This window comes from Pseudopodoces humilis, chromosome 20 (assembly GCF_049639895.1).
Source record: "Pseudopodoces humilis isolate 2021_Gansu_Grassland_sample_001 chromosome 20, ASM4963989v1, whole genome shotgun sequence".
In the NCBI taxonomy this organism is placed as follows: Eukaryota; Metazoa; Chordata; class Aves; order Passeriformes; family Paridae; genus Pseudopodoces; species Pseudopodoces humilis.
In genome coordinates this window covers 2,343,345-2,363,322 of record NC_142219.1, presented here as the reverse complement: position 1 = coordinate 2,363,322, position 19,978 = coordinate 2,343,345, and the positions used below count along the sequence as shown (strand labels likewise).

General features: G+C 46.3%; 2 protein-coding genes across 6 annotated transcripts; one reads left to right on the top strand and one right to left on the bottom strand.

The window, feature by feature from the left end:
- Positions 1–212: 212 nt before the first annotated feature.
- MTRFR (mitochondrial translation release factor in rescue) lies at positions 213–3,719 on the top strand. 4 transcript variants are annotated; one of them, XM_014253990.2, is made up of 4 exons: positions 213–255; positions 1,250–1,560; positions 2,248–2,490; positions 3,417–3,719. In XM_014253990.2, the coding sequence occupies exons 2-3, from the start codon at positions 1,285–1,287 to the stop codon at positions 2,458–2,460; spliced, it is 489 nt and encodes a 162-aa protein (XP_014109465.1). In that variant the 5' UTR covers positions 213–255; positions 1,250–1,284; the 3' UTR covers positions 2,461–2,490; positions 3,417–3,719. The 4 variants fall into 4 exon arrangements, with proteins under 4 accessions (XP_014109465.1, XP_005524303.1, XP_014109463.1 ...); XM_005524246.3 differs by having other exon boundaries at positions 3,289–3,719; XM_014253988.2 differs by having other exon boundaries at positions 2,248–3,719.
- Positions 3,659–18,347, bottom strand: CDK2AP1 (cyclin dependent kinase 2 associated protein 1). 2 transcript variants are annotated; one of them, XM_005524242.3, is made up of 4 exons: positions 18,054–18,347; positions 8,038–8,144; positions 7,209–7,335; positions 3,659–4,512 (listed from the first exon to the last, which is right to left on the bottom strand). In XM_005524242.3, the coding sequence occupies exons 1-4, from the start codon at positions 18,259–18,261 to the stop codon at positions 4,445–4,447; spliced, it is 510 nt and encodes a 169-aa protein (XP_005524299.1). In that variant the 5' UTR covers positions 18,262–18,347; the 3' UTR covers positions 3,659–4,444. The 2 variants fall into 2 exon arrangements, with proteins under 2 accessions (XP_005524299.1, XP_087921352.1); XM_088065226.1 differs by lacking the exon at positions 18,054–18,347 and adding an exon at positions 10,774–10,903.
- Between the last annotated feature and the right edge of the window lie 1,631 nt (positions 18,348–19,978).

The following is a 19,978-nucleotide window of genomic DNA, read 5'->3' as shown; positions in this document are numbered from 1 at the left end:
CGGCCCCGTGATTGGCCGCCTCGAGCGCGCGCCAGCCCGCGCCTCCCGCGCTGATTCGCTGCGCGGCAAAGCCCGCGCGCCGCCGCCAGAGGATTGGCGCGCGCCGCCGCGCCGTCCACCGGAACAGCCGATTGGAGGGCGAGCGTAATCCCCGCCCCACCTCGCGCAGCGATTGGCTGATCCGCGTGCCAATCAGCTCGGCAGCACCGCCCTCCCCGCGGGGTGCGCATGCGCGGTCCGGGAGGGCCGGCGGAGGTGAGCGGGGTCGGGCGGGACCGGAGGGGTCGGGCCGGGGTTCGGGTTCTGTTCTCGGTTTCCCCCGCTCCTCTCCGCCCCGCCGGGAGCCGCGCTCCGAGCCTGACCCCAGCCCGCAGCGCTGCCGCCAGCCCGGGGGGGACCGCGGCGGGGCGCAGCGCTGAGGGACACTGAGTAAATCCTCCGGTATCTTCTGTGTTTCCTCCTGCTTTAGAGCTGTAGCGAACAGCAGGAACAGATTGAGTGAGATCGTGATTTTTTAACCTTATCAAGAGTTTTCAGTCCTGTTTTCAAAACGGGCTTCTGTAAGTGGGTAGAGCTGTATGAAACCTGTTAAATAAAGGCTCGTTCGTAACTAGCCAGAAGTGCTGCTCTGTTTTCTGCATGTATTCTTCATTTTAAAACGTTACGAACTAATGTAGCGGCTGCCAATTAAAGTTTTACTTATTTATTAATGTCAACAGTTGTATTAAAATTTTCTGTTTATTTTCAAGTGGCACTTCTTCACACACTAAAGTATTCTGAGTCAAATAAAGTATTTCAAGCATAACAGCAATTACTTACCTAATGCCTTGCTGAAGACTGACACTTGACAGGAGCAGGAGCTGGCATTCCTCATTATCCCTGCCTTTGTTAATACCCTGACCTGGGAAAAATCAGATTCCCAGTGATACTGTACAGATCAGACTGTAAGACTGAAATAAACTCTTTTCCCTCTGTTGTTTTGGGTTTTTCTTTTTACATGTTTAGGATTTTCCAAGTGTTGGTAGGAGTATTCTTTTATTTTCTGTTTTCTAGATCCCTTTCAAAATATTTAAGAAACATAATCACATTGAGAACCAAAATTCTATTCAGCTTGGCAAATATTTCAAGGCAAATGCCTGTGAAACCAGTTTCAGATAATGTTGAAATACTGCTCAGTATGTGCAGCTGAAGTAACTCACTTTAAAACAAGGATTCTCATGGTAAACTCCACTCTCCCATTCCATTCCAGGTTTCATTCCAGAGAAGCCGTGTCCTCGTTTCTGTATGAATGTTCCAAGTTTATTTCATTTTGCATTCTTGCTGAGAGGGGTGCAAACACCATCATGGACACGGTGGATTTTGAGGAAGCAGCAGCTCTCTCTGCCCAGCCTTCCCTTGCTTCAGGCAGCAAGAAAAAGGAACTCTTTGAATCTCCTTGAACTAAGTGAGGCAGAATTAGAAGAACAGTTTGTAAGAGGTGATGGTCCAGGAGGTCAAGCCACAAATAAGACAAACAACTGTGTTGTCCTGAAGCATATTCCATCTGGGATTGTAGTGAAGGTAATTGTGTTTTATTTTATTGAGTCACAAATTGCATCAGGCCTTCCAAGTCTCCTTTCAGAATAAAGCATAATCACAGTGCAGGTGGCATGGAGGAGAAGTTTATATATATATATAGTAAAGAATCAAGAAGCAGTCTTGGCTGTCAGCAGATAAATAAACTTGGGGTTAGAGCTGCTTTTCCTGGCTTTGCCACCCAGTTACAGTTTTGTAGATTTCAATTAAGTGAATCTTCATTGTAGCTGCTGTTTGGTGGCAGCTGTCACATTCCCATCCCTCACATGAGTTAGAATCTCTTCCTTAGCAAGTTGATCACACTCACTCTGCAGATCCTTTTTTAAGCATTTCTCTTACCTACTTCTTGTGGATTAATACCTTGAAATTAATCTTTGCTTCCTGTCACAAGGGGAAGACACAGTTAAGTTAAACTCAAGCAGCTTTCCAAGGTAAGATGGGAAGCATTAAAGATTAATGCAAAAGCCACTCTGATGAGTTACAGTAGCAAATAATTGTTAAAATATATCATCTGGATTTAAAAGTTGCAGCTGTTATTGGAGGGAGGATGCTCTTGGCTTGGGGAGGAAGGGACTTTCTTTACTGCAATGGTGGGAATATATAGACTGAAAGGTAAAGTTAAAGAATAAACAGGTTCAAGTTTCAGTAAAAATGTCCTTTGTATTTCTTCAGTGTCATCAGACAAGATCAGTGGAGAAGAACCGAAAGATTGCCAGAGAAATCCTTCAGGAAAAAGTTGACCTTTTCTACAAAGGTGAAGACAGTGATGTTTTTAAAGAGAAGAAAGCAGTAGAGAAGCAAAAGCAGGAGAAAAAAAGAAGAGCAAAGGAAAACCTAGAAAGGAAAAAGCTTTTCAAAGAGATGCAGCAATTGGATAAGGAATAAACATGTGAAATACTGACTTGCCCTAGCAGGGTAAGAGAATTGTTTGTCATTAGACCCAAAGAGTTTTCCAACTAACAAATGGTGCAGGGCTTCATAAGCACAGCTGAAACCCCAGTGCTGACCTGCTGTTCCTGTAAAGCTGAGGAGATAAAAGCACTCATGTACTCCTGCTTCTCCCTGCCATCATCTCATTAATCACATTTAGCAATCAGTTTTGCTGCCAAGTTCAGGAGATAAAAAAATCCTTGTTAAAGAGGAGCTATAAGCTTTCCACCATTGTTAGCACAGACCAAAAAAAAAATCAATATATTTCCTTCTCTGCTGGTGACACCTTGGGCTGCTTCATGGGAGCTCCAGCATGTGAGAACAGCACTAAAAAGTTCTCAGTTCCCATCCTTACTGAGGCATAGTGAGTGCCTGGAGTGACACAAATCCTCCACAAACTGTGCCCCGGTTTGGATGCTGGTTGTGATGGTGTGAACTGAGCTGCTGACGGAAGAGGCACCAGTCACTGGTTCAGATCTGTCAGCTGAACAAATGCTCTGTCCTACTCAGCTCTGAATAAAGTTTAACCAGCAGCTTTCCAGACCTTACCTGGAGTGGTGCTGAGCACTGGGGCACAGGGAGGGCCCTCCAGTTCATGGGTAAAACTGAGTCATTACAGATAAAAATGGCCTGTGTTGGAAGCTGCCTCCCAAGGCAACAGAGTCCAGTTCATCCAAGCTGTGAATTAATTAATTAGAGTTGTTTATTATGTTTATGCTGTGCCTCAGTTCAGCTCGGCCATGTTGGTACCTTCACTCATTTTGACAGTTTCCCATTTTACAGGAACAAATGCAGCTGCTTTTCCTTTATCACCATTACTCCAAAGCCACTCCTCAAGTACATCTTTCCTGGTTTTATCCTGTTAACAACTCCAGCAGCTTAACCAGAACTTCTCTTCCGTTTTTGGACAGCACCCTCACCAGTTGCCACCATGTTTTGGCCTTCAACAAAGACCCAAAGCCAGAGTATGGATTTTGAAGGCAACAGAGACTTCTTGAGCTTTACCTCCTTGTCCAGCTGTACCCTGTGCCATGGATGGAGTGCTCCAGTAATCTGAAGTCCCCTTCCCTTGTCCTTTCCTAAACTTTTTTATCTGTTGACAGTTCTTGCTCCTGGAGTGTGATTAAAGTGACTACATAGTTTTAATACAAACTGTTAATGAAAATAAGCTTTATTACGTCAAGTAATAAATACATACAAAGATGCAAATAACAGTTTTAGTAATTTATCCAGAATGTTCTTTTTTTTTTCTTTTTTTCTTTTTTGCAAACTTTAAACTGAAATCTCCAGCCTTAATGTAGAAATTAGCTTTCTGGGATCTTGTTATTATTTAATAGGTTTCCCTATTTTCCATATAGCTCATGCACTTTAAGTGGACTTCAAAGCACTAACAGTCATGCAAATGTTTATGCAAAATGAACAAAAAAAAGGAAAAATAAGAGAAGGGGGAGGTTATTTCTAAGCAGGGTCTATGCTGTATGACAAATTGTGACTTAGCAGACTACTAGGTACAGCATGCTATTCTGCATTTATTAAAAAAAATCCTTAGAGCTTATGTCAAACTTTGAAAGATTGACATTTTGGGGATAAGTGAACATAGTCAAAGGAAAAAAAAAACAGAATGAGGCTGTGGCTGGATAAGAAAAGAACTGAAATATAGCCTGGGAGAGAAAGAGCATTCCTCTGCATGCACATCAGTTTCCATGTTTTAGAAACATTCTAGGGAGTTTTAACGTCTTTAGAAAATGCAAACCCTCAGTAAGTTGAAAAATCCTTGTTTGTTCTTTTTTTTCATTCTTAACTGTACATTTTTGCAAGGGCAAAACAAGAACGGTAAAACATTCAAAATAAAGGAGTTTGAATGTTTCAAGAGTCAAAAAGCATAAGTGTTACATTTTCTTCATGGAGAGATGGAAAACCTTGCAGCTGAAGCAGTGGGCTAGGATCTTGCATTTCGTTCCGTCTCGGCCAGGCATTCCCGAACTAATCCTCTAGCATGGATAATGCCTGCAAAAGAATTGGAAGTGTTTTAAATCATCCCATTCAGGCCACACTTGCAGTGACAGTCCACAGAAAGGTTTATGTATTTCTGTCCCCAGTTGCCAAGGCTACCGCAGAAGGCCTCAGCAAAGGGGGACAGCCCTCGCTTCCCAAACATCAGTTGCCACTAAACAACTCTGATTTCCCAAACTTGCATTATAAATTGAAAAGGGACTAAAGCAGGAATTAGAACACAGTAAGATTTGTAAGTCTCCAGTGGCAGGTAGATCTTAATGTACAGTGTGGGCCTCCTTAAAATCAAAGATTTAAGAGGGGAAAAAAAAATCTTACCTACCAGTGGGTTATTTTGCTAGTGGAGTGAAACAAATTACAAAGTTATTTGGGGAGTCATTTTAGCAAGCTCTTAATGCCTTGGGATAGTTCTCCTCTGGGTGGGTACATCAAAATCCAAACCATCATAATACTTTTCAAAGACAACTTGTGTCTCTCATATGAAAACAAGAGATTTTTTTTTTTAATGGTATGTGCAGAAAGTTACCTCCTAACACTGGCTCAGCTCCCAGTGTAAATCATCACCACTTTACGTGCTGCCGTGTCTACTCTCATCTGATAATGTGGAATTTTCCACTACAAGTCCTGTTGCCTTGAGTTCCAGCAATCTGGACCTTGATTCATAATCCTGGAACTAAATGTAGATTCATGCTTACAGAGCTGCTGAAAGAACAGAGCTTGAGATAGATATTGGAATAAGAGACAGACAGATTTTTCTACAACAAAGGTTTATATTTTGCTGACTAGGCAGGACAGAAGGTGATTTCTCTGCTCCATCATGCTCCTTAACAAGGTGGAGAAAGGGCAGCAAGGCAAGAGATGGGGGTTAATCTCTAGAGATAATGGCTTCTGTTTCTAGAAGGCTGCTAGCCCAGATCACAGCAGCAGCCTACTGACCTGGGAGGACTTGTGTGCAAGAGTGATGAGTGCAGAGGGTTAAACTGCCACAGACCAGGAGAGCTGCAGCTGTGGGATGCAGAAACATGAGCTCAAAGCAGTTTGTTAGACCTGGATCTGGTGGCAGGATGCCCAGTTCATGCAGCAGAACTACTCTGAATAATGTAGAATACTGGGAATTTGGCCAGTTTTAGAGGTCAGTAGCCTCTGTGCACAGGAGCGGGCGGAGCTGGGACAGGGACTTTATTCAGGGATAACCTCCATGGCCATGGAGGCAGCAGTCACATGTTACCCTCAATCACTTCTGCTCTCACACTTGCACATGCTCCTTCAGCCATCAGGCTCCCAAAATGGAAAGAGAGGCACCTCTGTGACCAAAAGATGGCAGCAAAAAGTATTTATTTAGGATTTTGTGTAACACTGGCAAGTCACAGTGGCAGCATTGTATCTCAAACCTACGTTGTTGCAATAGGCAGCAAAGCAACTTTTTTGCTCACTGAACTAAACCATCCAGTCCAGACAATGTCTGCATCTCTCTCGGTCTCTCTCAAGTTGTCCCCATTAGCCTGTTGCCATTCATGATCTATTAATTCTGACTCAGGCAATGCAATAAAGAGAGACTCCAGCAACATTGATTTTAGCTGGGCCAGATTCCACTTACCACTCATCAGCAGACTTTATTGCATCCTTTCCCAGAACAGCTACTAGTCATTTTATTGCATGTCATGGCAGATATATTACTCTTCCATAATGGTTGAGCCTTAAATAAAGCTTTGTAGTCTGGGGTAAGTGTAAGGGGGATTTGCAAGGTGCTGAAGTTAGTCTGTTACAATAACATTCCCTTTCTGGGTTGAATGTGTGAGCCAATCTCAGCACAAGGACCACAGGAAGGCAGGAAAAAGTAAGCATGTCATGCTAGAGAAGGAGAGGACTGTCAGTACAACTGTTGTCTGTGGCCTTTCAGGGTCATTTCAGGAGCTGGAGCAGGGGAATGTCCCACTGCTCCTTCAGAAATATCCCTGCACGTCCCCTGCAGAGGACAATGTCAGGCTGATGTCAGCAGTGGGGCATGCAGGGGTTTCTTTTACACTGCAAGGAAAGGGCATTTATTACCTCTTTTAGCTGACAAAGCAAAGCTGGAGAGACTCATCAGACAGCCCTAAAAGCTGCTCTGTCCCTTACTAGTGGACTTTTAATGACATACACTTGACAGGACCTAACAGAGCCTAAGCAGCCCCACTCTCCTCTCTCCGCAGAGTTCTGTGTTTGACATCTCAGCCTGAACCCCCAACACCTTTTCGGGTTTTTTTTGTAGCTCTTTTCTCCACCAGCCTCAGTGAGAACTACCACAATGTTGTATTTCTTTAGGCAAAACACACTTCACTGAAGATTCTTGGGCCAAGTAGTTTGGTGATGTGTAGGAAATGCAAGCAATGCTTGGCTGTGGATTTTGGGGAGATGAAAGGGAATTGAAAGGGCAAGTAAATCACCAGGAGCCTGAAAGAATGTATCCAGGTTCTACAATAAGGTTTGAATTATTAACTGAAACTCCCTGTATGCACATGAAACACATTTTGTCGGTGTTTACTGCTCAGACAGAGCATCCCAAGGTTTCAGCTGCTGGTTAATGCTCCCACTTTCAAGAGGAGCCCAAGTTCTTATTTTCAAAGGAAACAGTTGTCATTAAGCTGTATACAAGTAGTGCACAAAGTGGATAGGAAACAATTCTTTTTTAAAATAAGTTTAAAAGTTACCTCTTTTTAGCCTCTCCATCGCACTTTTACTCCCAGCATATGTAGGTCTAATCTCTTTTCCTAATTCTTCTATGATAGCTAGAAGTTCTGCATATTTGCTCTGTGGTACTTGACTGCTGCTGGTGCCCTGTAGTTGAAAGTAGATTAATCTCAGTTAAATACTGTAAAAACAGAACAATTACAAGAAACAGCAAGTGGAAGTTTATGGAAGACTAGAAATAAGTCTGTAGCCCTGTAAATTACTAAAAGAACAAAATTTCAGGATTATTATATAAACATAATTTTTTTTTTTTTTAATTGCTGCTACTGTTGGACACACTGGTACATGCCCTTCAAAAATTGCAATCAACTGTGAGGATGAAGCTGCAAGCCTTGGACTTTGGGTGAAGCAGAACTTAAAACAGTCCTGCAAAACTGGCAAACTGGGAACTGCTTATTTAACCCTGTTTCTGGTTTTTCAATGTTTTGGTGTATATTTTGTGGAGAAGATAGCCAGGTAGGGAGACAGAGCAGATAAAACTGTATAGAAATACTGGGTTTTTAACAGATAACTTTAAAATATGTAAGTGCCCTTACAGAACATAATGCAAGACATTTCTCTGTGACTCAGACAGGATGGGACTAGCAGTTAATTAGGAACCAACCTCACTCAGCACTCAGCTTAGCCTAATTTGATCCCCAGACATGTGCAAGGAAGCAGTCTGCCATTTGGGTTTGATTTCAGACCTTGGTGGGAGGGAGGAACACCTCAGATTACAGGCTACAATCACTGCTACTATGCAAACATAGGGTCAGTGATCTGATTAAAGGAAAATAAGCAGAGCTGTACCTGCATCCCTTGTGTATAGCCTAGAGATGGGGGGCCGTAGTCGTTTATGAGCTGTCTGTACTGTGCTGATGTTGCCATACTTGTGGAGGGAGAGTGAACACTCCCAGCTGCAGAGAGAAAAGGAAAAAAAAACCACCAAAAACGGTTATTATCTAAAGATTAATTAGTCTGTTACACTGGGACACATTTTAATCACTTGTTCCTAAAGCTGTGACCTCTCACCTTTGTCTAAGATCACTAATGACATTTCTGAACGCCGCTGCTAGGAAGAGAATGGCTGAATTAATGCTTCTCTAGTGCTTGATGAACACTTGGAAATAGCACAGCCTGCAGCATTATCAGTGCAAATTGTTTGCCTAAAAGTGAAGCAGAGTGCAGCATGACAGGTTGTTCTGCCTAGACAAACTGTAAGTATTAAGGAGCCCTATTTTTGCATATATACATTCCACACAGATGAGTGTAATGTGCTGTGCTATTTTTACTTTTTCAGTGCAAGTTATCTGAAAGTAATTTTGCAACTCAAAGTGTCATCACATGGTCAAAGCAAGTTACCCTCAGTACTATTTTCAGCCAATGCCAAAACTATTCCTATTCCTAGGAAACAGTCAAGTTGAGGTACATCAGATCTGCTGCTCATTGTGTGACATGGGAGGCGAGGAGTGCTACCATTATTCCTCTTTGTGTGATATCAAACATTTTTAGCCAGTCAAATTGTGCTGTATAAGCAGATCAAAGGGAAAATAACATCACTTTGTGTTATGGTTACTTTTTCTAAAGTTATAAAAGATTATATTCACATCTAATGAGTTTTGAGTCAGTTACGAGCTCCAGAAACAGACTCTAATGTCATTGCTGACAAACTGCTCCAGAAATGAGCAATCAAAACACTTTCTCCCTCTTGTCCCACAATGGTAAAAATTTAGGTTTGAGAAACAACTGCTAGATTTTTTTTTTTTTTTAAGGAGCTTAATTATACTGCCCACTTCACAACTGTGCTAAAAAACCTGCTGGTTATGCACTTGGGAGCAAGGGAGCATCACACCACTGAACTTCTTCACTCTTGCAGCTCAAGTGCCCTTGCATCCATGGATGCTGCTGTCTTTGCCTGTAGGCACAGACACAGACTGCCTGCTGTCTGGAAATATCTCCCCCCTTACAAACTCCTTTGCTGAAAATTCCCAGCTGTCTTTCATATGAGGAACAGATCTCATTTACCAGCCTTCATTTAAATCTAAATTAAACTGATGCTAAAAGTCACTGGGGCTCAGAACTATGTAAATCTCTAGCTTTGTTTTAAAGTTGCAAATTATTTCATTCCTATTTTCCCCTCTCTGTAAAAAGAAAGGGCCAGCAGTTACTTTGTAAAAAGCTCTGGTGAACATAGTGGAGCAGACTCCTTGCCCCCACAAGGGAAGTCTCTTTCCACTTCAGAGTTATCACAGGATGTCATTCATCATGAGAAGAGAGCATGCTCTCAACTTTTACTAGTTAACCAGGTGTGAAATCCCAAAAAGGCAAATTGGGCTAGGTCACCTTAAAAAAAAAAACATGGTTTCTCTTTGTCTTTAACAAAGCTGCTAAATTTTATGTCATTACAACCTGCAATTTAATCACTGAGGTTTCACATGGAGCTAATTTTGCTTACACATAGTAAACCTCCCCCCCAAAAAACAGCACACCCATAGAGTAAGGGCACTGAAGAAAAAGCCCAGTTGTCAGCTACTCTTTCAATTAGTTCTTCACATTATCAGCCCAAAATACACGCACGAGTGCAAGATTTCTCTGTGTGAAACTCAGTATTTCAAGTCCAGATGACTGAATTTCAACCATTACTAAACGTGACACAACAGCAAACCGCGTCTTTTTTCCAAGGACTTCAAAATGCTTCAAAAACATTAACGAGCCCCTTGTGCTGCAAGGTAAGAAGGTTTAATTACCTCAATTAAGCAGAGAAAGGCTTAAGTGATTTTTCCTCATGTACAATAAAACAAAAGGCCCATCCTGCTAAGACTTGTCTCTGAACTGTTGTTGCAAGCAGCCACATACAAGAGCTGGGAGCTCCAAACTGGACGTGAATAAGGCAAGGACCAGGCTCAAGAATCCTGCTCTACCCACTGAGCAAAACTGAGCTGCAGCCCATGCAAAACTTAGAGCAACTTATTGATCCCATATGGCTCGATGACAATGTATTGGTTAAGGATATCAGGAACTGGTGGGCATTGGAACAGGCTCCCCAAGGAAGTGGTCACAGCACGAGGCCTGAGTTCAGGAAACATTTGGATAATGCTCTCAGGCACGTGGAGTGAGGCTCAGGGTGTCCTGAATGTTGGACACGATGGTTCTGATGGGTCCCTTCCAACTCAGCATATTCTATGATATCACAGCACAGACAATTTAGCGATTGTTTCACATTCTGTTAATTTAAGCAATGACACTCACTTGGCCCGCCAGAGATAACGCAGCAGGGCACATCTAGATAGGAGAGAAAAACTAGAAACGTGAGCTGCCAGGACAAAGCAGAGAGTTGGATCTGCATCCAAGAAAAGTTTCACAGGCGTGGAAACAGCGTGGGAGCTTGACCCCAGCCGTGGGTCGGTGGCACGGAGGGACAAAGCGGGCAGGGATGTGTGGAGGCGGCAGAGCGGGTGCGGCAGAACTGCGCCGCAGACACTAGAGGCCATCGCTGAGAGCCGGGCCCTGCCAAGTGACAGAGCGTGGTAACCATGGTGAGTTTACCCGTTTCTTTGCAGTCTGCATCAAAAATGTAATAAGACATAATGCCATGCGCCGACCACTTTATCAGCAGCAGCAGCAGGCCCGGAGAACAAAGGAAAGGATTTGGCTTGGCCGCGGTACCAGCCTCCATACATCCGTGTCAGAAGTTGTGCCAGTCAAACTCAGCTGGAGGGGGGAAAAAAAGAAAAATCCTTGGTTTCACCTCAATTTAAAATGAGGCTATCATGAAAATGAAATTATATGGGGGGGGTGGCTATTAGTATCTCACAGGGCAACAAACCTTGAGCTTTTTGACCCATCACTTTGTGTGTTAATCTCAAGGAGAAGCACTGAGTCTTTTTTGACTATTACTCAATTAACCCAAAATTCATCTGCATGTCTGAACAGCCTGTGTATCTTGGATTTAAAAAAAATAATAATAACCACCAGATATTGCTATTATAGTTAGAAATTAGGCCAGGAAGTCTCACAGTCAATACCCAGTCAAAAATCGGTGTGATGATTAGGTATTCACTAGAGAGAAAAAAGGAGGGGGGATCTAAATTGAGGCTTGCTCTCTAACGTTAAAATGACAATGGAGACAGTTAAGAGCTGACAGAATCGAAAAGGGAGTGTGCTTGGTACTGAATTTCAGTGGCACCCTGTATCACATCCCAAATTGTCTTAGTGCCTGCTGTTGCTTAAAACCTAAATTACTATACAAACCTTCCTCCCTTTACTTTCCCAATTAAATGCACACAAAACCTTGTAGACCCCCACTTATTCTAGTGCAAACAATGTCTTTTATTTCTGTATTCAAGCAGAAGACCGCCACAAGCATTTTTCCCCACAAAAATATAGTGATTTCCTTGTTAATTAATATTAATCTTTATAAATTATGGGGGGGTACAGCAAACAGAAATGAGATTTTAGTATCAAAGTCTCTTCCTTCCTGTAGTCTCTCTCAGCCCAAATTAACACCCTGAGAGACAAAGGATCTCAAACCAATCTTTGTTTGCCTAAACTCCTGCTGACCAGGAACCTTCTCATTAATTCCTGATAGGTTTGTAGGGATCCCTTCAGCTCCAAGCCTGAATAATCATGACCGATTTGCTGCTTCAAGTTTTAATTCTTAATTTTATTACTGCTGCTTGCTGGAAAAATAACTGGGAAGGCAAAAATAACTCACTGAACACCATGAAGGAAGCAGCAGGAGCAGGAACATTTGGGTACACTCACCTGATCCACTTTGGCAGATGCCAAGACATCTACACATCTCAGCTGCCCCCCTGTTCCACAGGCAGCAAAGGAAAACCAGGAACAATCACACAACTCACTCAGTTACTCGTGTAGGATTGACTTAGACAAGCCAAGGGCCAAACCCACTGGATATGTGTTTCCCAATCCCACTGGATATGTGTTTCCCAATCCCACTGGATATGTGTTTCCCAATCCCACTGGATATGTGTTTCCCAATCCCACTGGATATGTGTTTCTCTACTGTCCTGTACTTTGTAAGGTTCTATAAAACCACAAAGGCAAACTCCTGCCATTTCACAGACTCTTTCCATGCAGGAACACAAGAGCATGTAAGAAGAGATACCTGTAGCCTGGACTTTATCCAAGGTACATGGTGCAGTCTGTGGAATCCCAACTGCTCTCCCTCTGTTTCACAGACCCTTCAAGCTGAGGCTGCTTGAAACATCAAGGCCGTTGCCATTTCAGTGGCTCATGGTCACCACCTCTCCAGAGCCCAGTGCTGGAGGTTACTGCCTCTGCCACACTCTGCAGGACCTCCTCACGGAGTCCTGACCATATGGGATACCAGACAACAAGGCTGGAACATTTTAACTGAGAGAATACTAATTATTCTGTCCTAAACTAGGCAACTTTGCAAGAAAACACCTGAGAAATGCTCCTGAAGCTGCTTTGCCAACACTCACCATGAGGCATCCTCGAGCACCAGGGGAGAGGTAATAACAGCTTCACCCAGCACAGCTATTTCTGCAGCGAGGAGCTGAACACAGCTGTAGTGTTTTGGCTGACTACAAGAATATTTTATTCCTTAGCCCTCTACACACTTTGGTTTGAGTTCAACAAGAACTCCTTGCCATCCATGGGACACCCCATGCATGTCTACACAAGCAGATCTACTGCACAGCCAAGCCACACACTGAATTCTAACAGCAGTTGCCAACCCAGAGCTCAAACAGAGCCCCCATTCCCCCCAGTCTTCCCATAAATTTTTAAATTAAAAAAATGGACCCTGTTTGCATTTGCACAAACCATTCCTTATAGCACTGGCTGTAAAAATTGTATTTTCACCCACTATTTCTCCTTTGAACAACCCTTGTGAAAAGAACAGACCTTTCTTTGAATAAAACTATTTCCTTTAAAAAAAATGCAGTGCACAGACACATAAATATGTTCTCAAGAACTAGGACATTCTTTATCGTAACAGCCAGAGGCCTTGCTCTTTTGATCTGTCACACTCTGGGCCTTTCCTCTAGTACTCTCATGCTATTTAATCTTTCCATGTGGATAATGGTCATGGTTTATGTCTCCTCTTCCTACCCTCCTGTCTCTTTTTTTATCAGAAAAACAAAAGCCAGTCCCTTGACTCCTCACCATTCTTCTTCTCTTGCTTAAGCTATTCCTACACTAGCAAGTTATTTGGCACCACAAGGAACAGATCAAGAGATGAAAGCATTTGGTGTGTACACCACATGTAGTTGGCCTGAGGGGGTATGGCTTAAGGTTAGATTTCAGTCTGGTCCCCCAGACTAGGAGGGGTATGCTTCAAAGCTGTGCCATCTTTGGTTTGGATCCTTGTGTTCCCATGGCAAGGGATGGAGCTTCTAGACCACTTTTATCCAAAAGGAATCCAGTTAGAGTGAAGCCAATCCACTCTGCAGCAAAACCAAGGTGCTGGGTGGGGACCATGTGGAGATTCGCTGACTGTGAAAACCACATCACTGCTCTCAAGCAAAACACTCAGGTAGGCAATGCCAAAAATGCCTGTTTTCTAAATGTCCAAACAAGTCCACTTGAAAATTGCTAATTCTGAATGTTTAGCAAGCTTCCTTTTACATCATACTTAACTTCATGTGGACTTCAAGAGGTCAGGGATCCAGAAAATTTCAGTCTGAACTGGAGAGGGGAGCATATTTCCTAGAAATTATCCCCCCTGCTAAGGCACAAACACTTTGCTCTCTGCTCTGCCTACAAAGAGTATTCTTTCCAGTACTCCCACTCCAAAAACAACCTCTCAATATGGTCAACAATATCAAACAGAAGCTGTCTCTGTAAAGGGCGACAAGCAAGCCATGTGCTCGAGCAAGTCGGCACTGCAGTGCTGAGAACATAAGGGCCGGCCTCGTGTGCTGGTATCATTTCTCAGGACTGAATGGAACTGGTCTCTCCAGTTGCCAGCTACAGCCTCAGACAGGGAAATTGTTTTCATTTCACGTCCCAGTGAGGATTTGCACTTTTCACAAGAAACCTGTGGTTGCCGCAAGGTGTGGCAGGTGCACTGAGAGCCCCTTTGGTCCTCAGCTACAGCAGCACTTGTTGTACAGCCACCGCTTGTTCATGTGACACAGCTCCTTCCCTTGTCATTGTCAGCTGGAATTGGTGTTTCCAGACACTACAGATGACAGTTTTTAAACTTTGCTACACGAACAGGATTTTGCCTCAAAACCTGATATTTCTGCAAGAATGAGAATGAAGGTTGAAGAAAATCCTAAGCTGTTTCTGTATCTTGCAACACATTTTCTCTGACCTGTGCTTAGTCTAAACAATATAGGAATGCTGGTGAGTATCCACTGAGCCAGAAAACACAAGGAAACATGGTGAAAAACAAACTACAGACCCATTCACAGCTGGTGTAAGTGTCTAGTTCAGCTTAAGTCAATGGAGATGCTCTACTTCACCTCATCTCAGCAGCTGGTCCCTTATGGAGAAATAGTCAAACAATATGAAACACAAGACAGATGAGGAGGAAGCAGTACTTCCCAGGAATCAGTAGGATAAGCACGAGAAGACAAACAAATCAAAACATGGTTGTTAGAAAAGGTAACAGAGGTTCCCCTGGGACACTGCAGGGTTAGGTGAGGCTGGAAAGGTAGAGCCACTGCAGCTCCCTAACAGAGCACCTTTTTACAGCCCAGGCAGAGAAGGTGGTTGTGCAGGAGATTAAATGGGGTTCCCCAAGCTCAGGCAGCTTGGAATTGAAAGCTTGGGGTACTACATGCAGGAACCAAATTCCCTGAGCACAGGCCCTCCAGGGAGGTGGTCAGACAAAATTCAGACAAAACACTGCAAGCCTGATTGCAGCCACCTGGGGCCAAGTGTCAGCACTGACCTGGGCAGTGGGGAAGAGGAGCAGGCACTGAATTCTGCTGTGACAACACATTCTCCTTCCCTCAGCCTGGTGTAAGGCAGAGGAGTCAGCACCCAGATGCTTCCAGCATCCTGAGTCACTTGTGGAGCAGCTGCATTTTCCTCACCCGCAGTCATCCCCAGATCTGCCAACAACCCACGGAGGTTTCCTCCCCGTATTTCCTCCCCCACATACAGCTCCTCTCCCTCTGGACTTCAGTCCAGGATTGGATTCCCAAAACATGCTCCCATGCAAGAACAGAGCCCAGGCACCCACCAACCACAACCACTTCATCTCACTGATGTGCAGTTCAAGTATCATTTTTGCAGAGTGGCTACTCTCAGCCTCAACTTGAGAGGAGTTTGCTCTGCAGCAAGGACACAGCTCCAAGAGCTGAGTCGACGCTGCCTTCCCAAATACTCCTGCACCAGAAGCCCTGCACTGCAGGGAAGCAGCATTACCTCCCAGAGGAAAATCCCTGTGAGATCCACAGCTGCCCAGAGCCCTCCGTCGGCCGAGACCAAAATATTCAGCATTCATACAGAGAGGCTTCTGCAGGGCTGATTTCAGGCCAAAAGGGACAGATTTCCTGTTTTCCTCTCCTCTGCAGGACGGTGGGGGGGATGAGGGGGGTCCTTCACCCCAGGTTTGGAAGCAAACCTAGGATTTATCCTCCTGGCTGGGGGGCATTTAATTTAGGCACAATAGAGAAGCAATCTCCTCCAAATCAGAATTAAGCTCCAGAAAGGAGGGGGCCATTTGCAGTCATATCACTCTGAATGCGATATGTGCAACTGCAAGGACTGCTTTGTCTAAGTCCCTTGGCCTTAGGCCACGGTGCTGGCAATACCACTAGCTAGAGGAAGAGCTGGTGCGTGAGGATAATGGCAGAAGACAGGGAGGGAAGAGAGAGCCCATTTTGGATTCAGAGGAGGACGTTCTTTCATTGAAAAGATTCTGGGGGTGTTGAGGATGATCCGAACTCAGAAGAGAGGACAACTTAGACAAGAATAGTTCCAACATGACAGCAAACTGCTGCTAACTTGCCGATACAAGGGGAAAAGGAGGGTGGGAGAGAAGGGGAAGATAAAACTGCATGAAAGAATCCAAAGCCCCGATCGCAGCCGGAGCGTTGGAAAGCACAGACACGGCAGCGAGAGGGCTGGAGACAGAAACTTCACCGCTCGGCTCGCATTGTGCGCGGCATGTCTGAGCGGGGATTTTGCAGTCCCTGCTCGCAGAGCAGCCAGACTCGGATCCCCTCCACTGCATGACCTAATCCCCACCCCTCACCCACCATCGCAAAATACCACCTTTGTTTTCCCTGCAATTTTACGGCTGTTCCGGAGAGCAAGGCACAGGTTCTCGTGGGAGCCGGCAGGAGCACGGTTTCCCTTACTGGGCTTTGTTTTGTTTCTTTTTTTTTCCTTTTTTTTTTTTTTTCCTCCGGTGACACTTCTGCTTTTTGTCAGAAATCCTCGGCACATCCCCTGCTCCCCGACCCCTCTGCAGAGCAGCACTCGAGCCCACGGTGCTCCCCACACATCACCCCGGCTCCCCGAGCCTTTGCACCCTCGCAGCCCCACCGAGCTCAGCTCCACGCAGGATCGAGGTGGCACAGCCACCTCGGCTCATCCACCAGCTGGTGACGAGTCCTTGCAGTAAAATATGATTGTTGCTCTCCTGCTAGAACAGAGATGCATCCCGGAGATCCCTTTCGCTCCTCAGCCTCCCAGGATTACAACCACTAACGGTGCTGTAAAAATCACCCAGGCACATTTCCCTCCCTCCTAAACCCAACTCCAAAACTTTTTCTCAGGGGAAAAAAATAAAAATCAGCCTGATTTGTGGCTGTCTGATGCCAGTCCTTCCGGCTGGGCTGCGGGAATGAGAGACGGTAATACGATTTTTTTAAGTCAGAACCAACTTCTCCATTTTGGTGCTGTTTAATCGGAGACGAAGAGCACAGATTAGCGAGATCCCCTCCAAATATCCCACAGCGAAGCAATCGCTGCTGCGGCTTTGTTCAGGCTGCACCGATTCGCACACGGAGACCCGATGCACAGCAGCACCGCAGCACCGGCAAAAACCCGCCGGCTGATGCCTTGGAAAATCGGGAAGAGAAAAACGGGAAAACGTAGTTCAAAAAAAAAAAAAAAAGAAAAAGAAAGAAAGAAAAAGAAAAAAAAACCGCAAAAAGTTAACGCTGTCAAGCAAACTTTTTAAAGAGGAAAGTTGGAAGGACTCCTGTACAAATCCAAGGATGAGGAGTGATTTTTAAAAAGGGAGTTTCCAAAGAATTAGTGGAATCCCTGTGTCCCCCCCCCCCCCGCATCCATCCATCCCCAAAAAATCTCCTGCTAGCGGAGAGGGCTCCTCCGCTCGGGATGCGGAGGAGACTCCGACGGGGTAGCGCTGACCGAGGGTCGCCCCGAGGCGCTGGCGGAGCCTCCTCCGGCGGAGGTCCAGGGCCCCCCTCCGGCCCGCGGAGCGCGGCCCGGGGCGGCCCCGCCGCCGGAGGAGGCGTGAGGCGAGGCGAGGCGCGGGGCGAGCGGCGGCCGCACTTGCGGCGTCCCGCCAGCAGCGGTCCTCGCTGAGGCGCCGCCGGAATATTCCTGATCCAGATCAATCAGCCGCCCCGGGGGGCCGAGCATGGAAGATCCCCGGCGGCCGGAGCCCCGGAGCGGCGGCGGCGGCGGCGCGGGGCCGGGCGGGCGCGGTGCCCGGCGCGGGGGCGGCGCGGGGTGGGGCTGGCGGCGCCGGCCGGCGGGCGGGCGGGCGCGGGTAATGGCGGCGCGGAGCCCCAGCCCCGCCATACCGGACTGGGCACAAACTCGAGTCCGGGGCTTCCCCCAGGTGCCGGTGCGGCACCCGCCGCTCGCCTCCCAAACTTGCCACCCAGTTGCCGCTGCGGACTTACCCGGGTTGAGGGGAGTCCCAGGGATGTGGGCGTTCAAGTTGGGCTTGTAAGACATTCCCAGAGACATGGCCAGCGGGAGGAGGAGAAGCGTCCTGAAATTCAGCGAAGCGTCTCCGTGTCTCCCAGACACTTTGGGTTGTTTACAGCAGTAGCAGCACCGGCAAATATGGCCGTCAGTTATATTGACACCCACAATGCAATATATCATCCATACATCATGAGGAGACGCGGATCCAAAAACTTTGGGGGAGAGCCGGCAGCCACCCGCCGCGGCCGCCCGGCGCCCCGCGCACGGCGGCGCGGAGGGCGGGGGCGCGGCGGGCGGGGGCGCGGCGGGGGTGCGCGGCCATCCCCTCACAGACAATGGAGCTCCCCTCAGGGACCGCCGGCAGGGAGCGGGGCGGGCGGGCGGGCGGCGGCGGCGGCGGCGCGGAGCCCGGCGGCGGAGCGGTGAGGAGGGGCGGGGAGGGGGGTGCTGTTTTAATTAACTTCGGAAAGTTTTGGCACAAGTTGCGGGTTTGGCCGGGCCGTGCCCGCGGCGGGCGGCGGCCCCTGTCAGCCCCGGGAGTCCCTCAGGGCGGCCCGCGCGCCGCCGCCTTCCCGCCTCCCCCTCACCTCAGAGCGGGCGTTCACCCCGCGTTCATTCCCCGTCTCCCCCCGCCAATACTTGTTGATAATTTTAAAATAAAATATATTTTTAAATTTTTTTTTTCTCACCCACACCCCCTAGATGCCGCCAAAAAAAAAAAACCCTGCCCTTTTTTTATTCCCTTTTTTATTTTTTCCAAACCACTAGTTCTCTCCGCTTGAAGGTGGAAGGTTAATGTGGATTGCAGCTTCTGAGGGACTAAAAAAATATGAATCTCGTTGGCAACTGACACATTTTTTGCTTGCAAGCAGCAGTAAAACTTGCCCACCAAAATTTAAAAAAAAAAAAATCAGGTTAAATTGATGAAGTTTTTCCAGCGTGTGTCTGCCGTCAGAACTCGTCCTTTTCACTGCAAGATGTTCAGGTTTGCTCATTCTGTATCAAATACTCTCAAATATTGTTCAGTTACTCCAGATTTATCCCAACGAAACTGCTTGGGATGTGGACGGTCTCTCCGTAGGTGCACAGCTCAGCCTGAGACCCACCAGATCAGACCCCCATGTATATTTTACCAGCAACCACTCTGAGATCTGGTAGTTTTATTGCATGTCCTACCTAATGTCTATCCATGGCTTCATACTGCTCTTAATGCCAGTGACAGCAAACACAGAGAGCCTGATCCTGCTTCTTGGAAATCAGGGGCACGTTCTTTGTCAGTGACAGTGATTCAGGCCCAGAGTGGACGGCCCTGCAGAGGGAAGCAGGTAACACCTCCATCACAGAGACACGGAAACAGTCACGGAGCAATCAGATGATTTCCTCTGCATAAAGGAGAACTGAGGGAGAATGGGAAGAGAGAAGCAGCAGCCTTTGAGCCCCCAGCTCATGCCCTACTGACTGTACACTGCATGAAAGAAACATCTGAAAATTCTGACTGGTACCACATGAAACACAGTTGTATTTTATTTCCAGACCAAGTGCCCAACTCCAGTGATCCTGGTGAATTCCAGACTGGCTCTGACTGCCCTTACAACTGATCCATGCTCAGGTCTGTGAGAGAGGGGTCCTGAGAGCCCCAGGCACAGAATTACATGCTCAGTGACAGTAGTTTCACACTGGTGCTTGTGATTACAACTGTGTCATTCTTCTTAGAGTCCTGAAAGAGTGCACTGCTAAACCCTCACCGTGTGAGTGAGAACTCTGCAAACCTGAAGCTCCACTTCCAGATTTGTAAATAGCAGCCTTTCTGCTGAATCCTGGAAGGCCAGCAAAGTCCTGCACACCGCTCTGGGATTTTCCATCGTGCAGTTGTTTACAGTCACACCAAGTGAGTGGG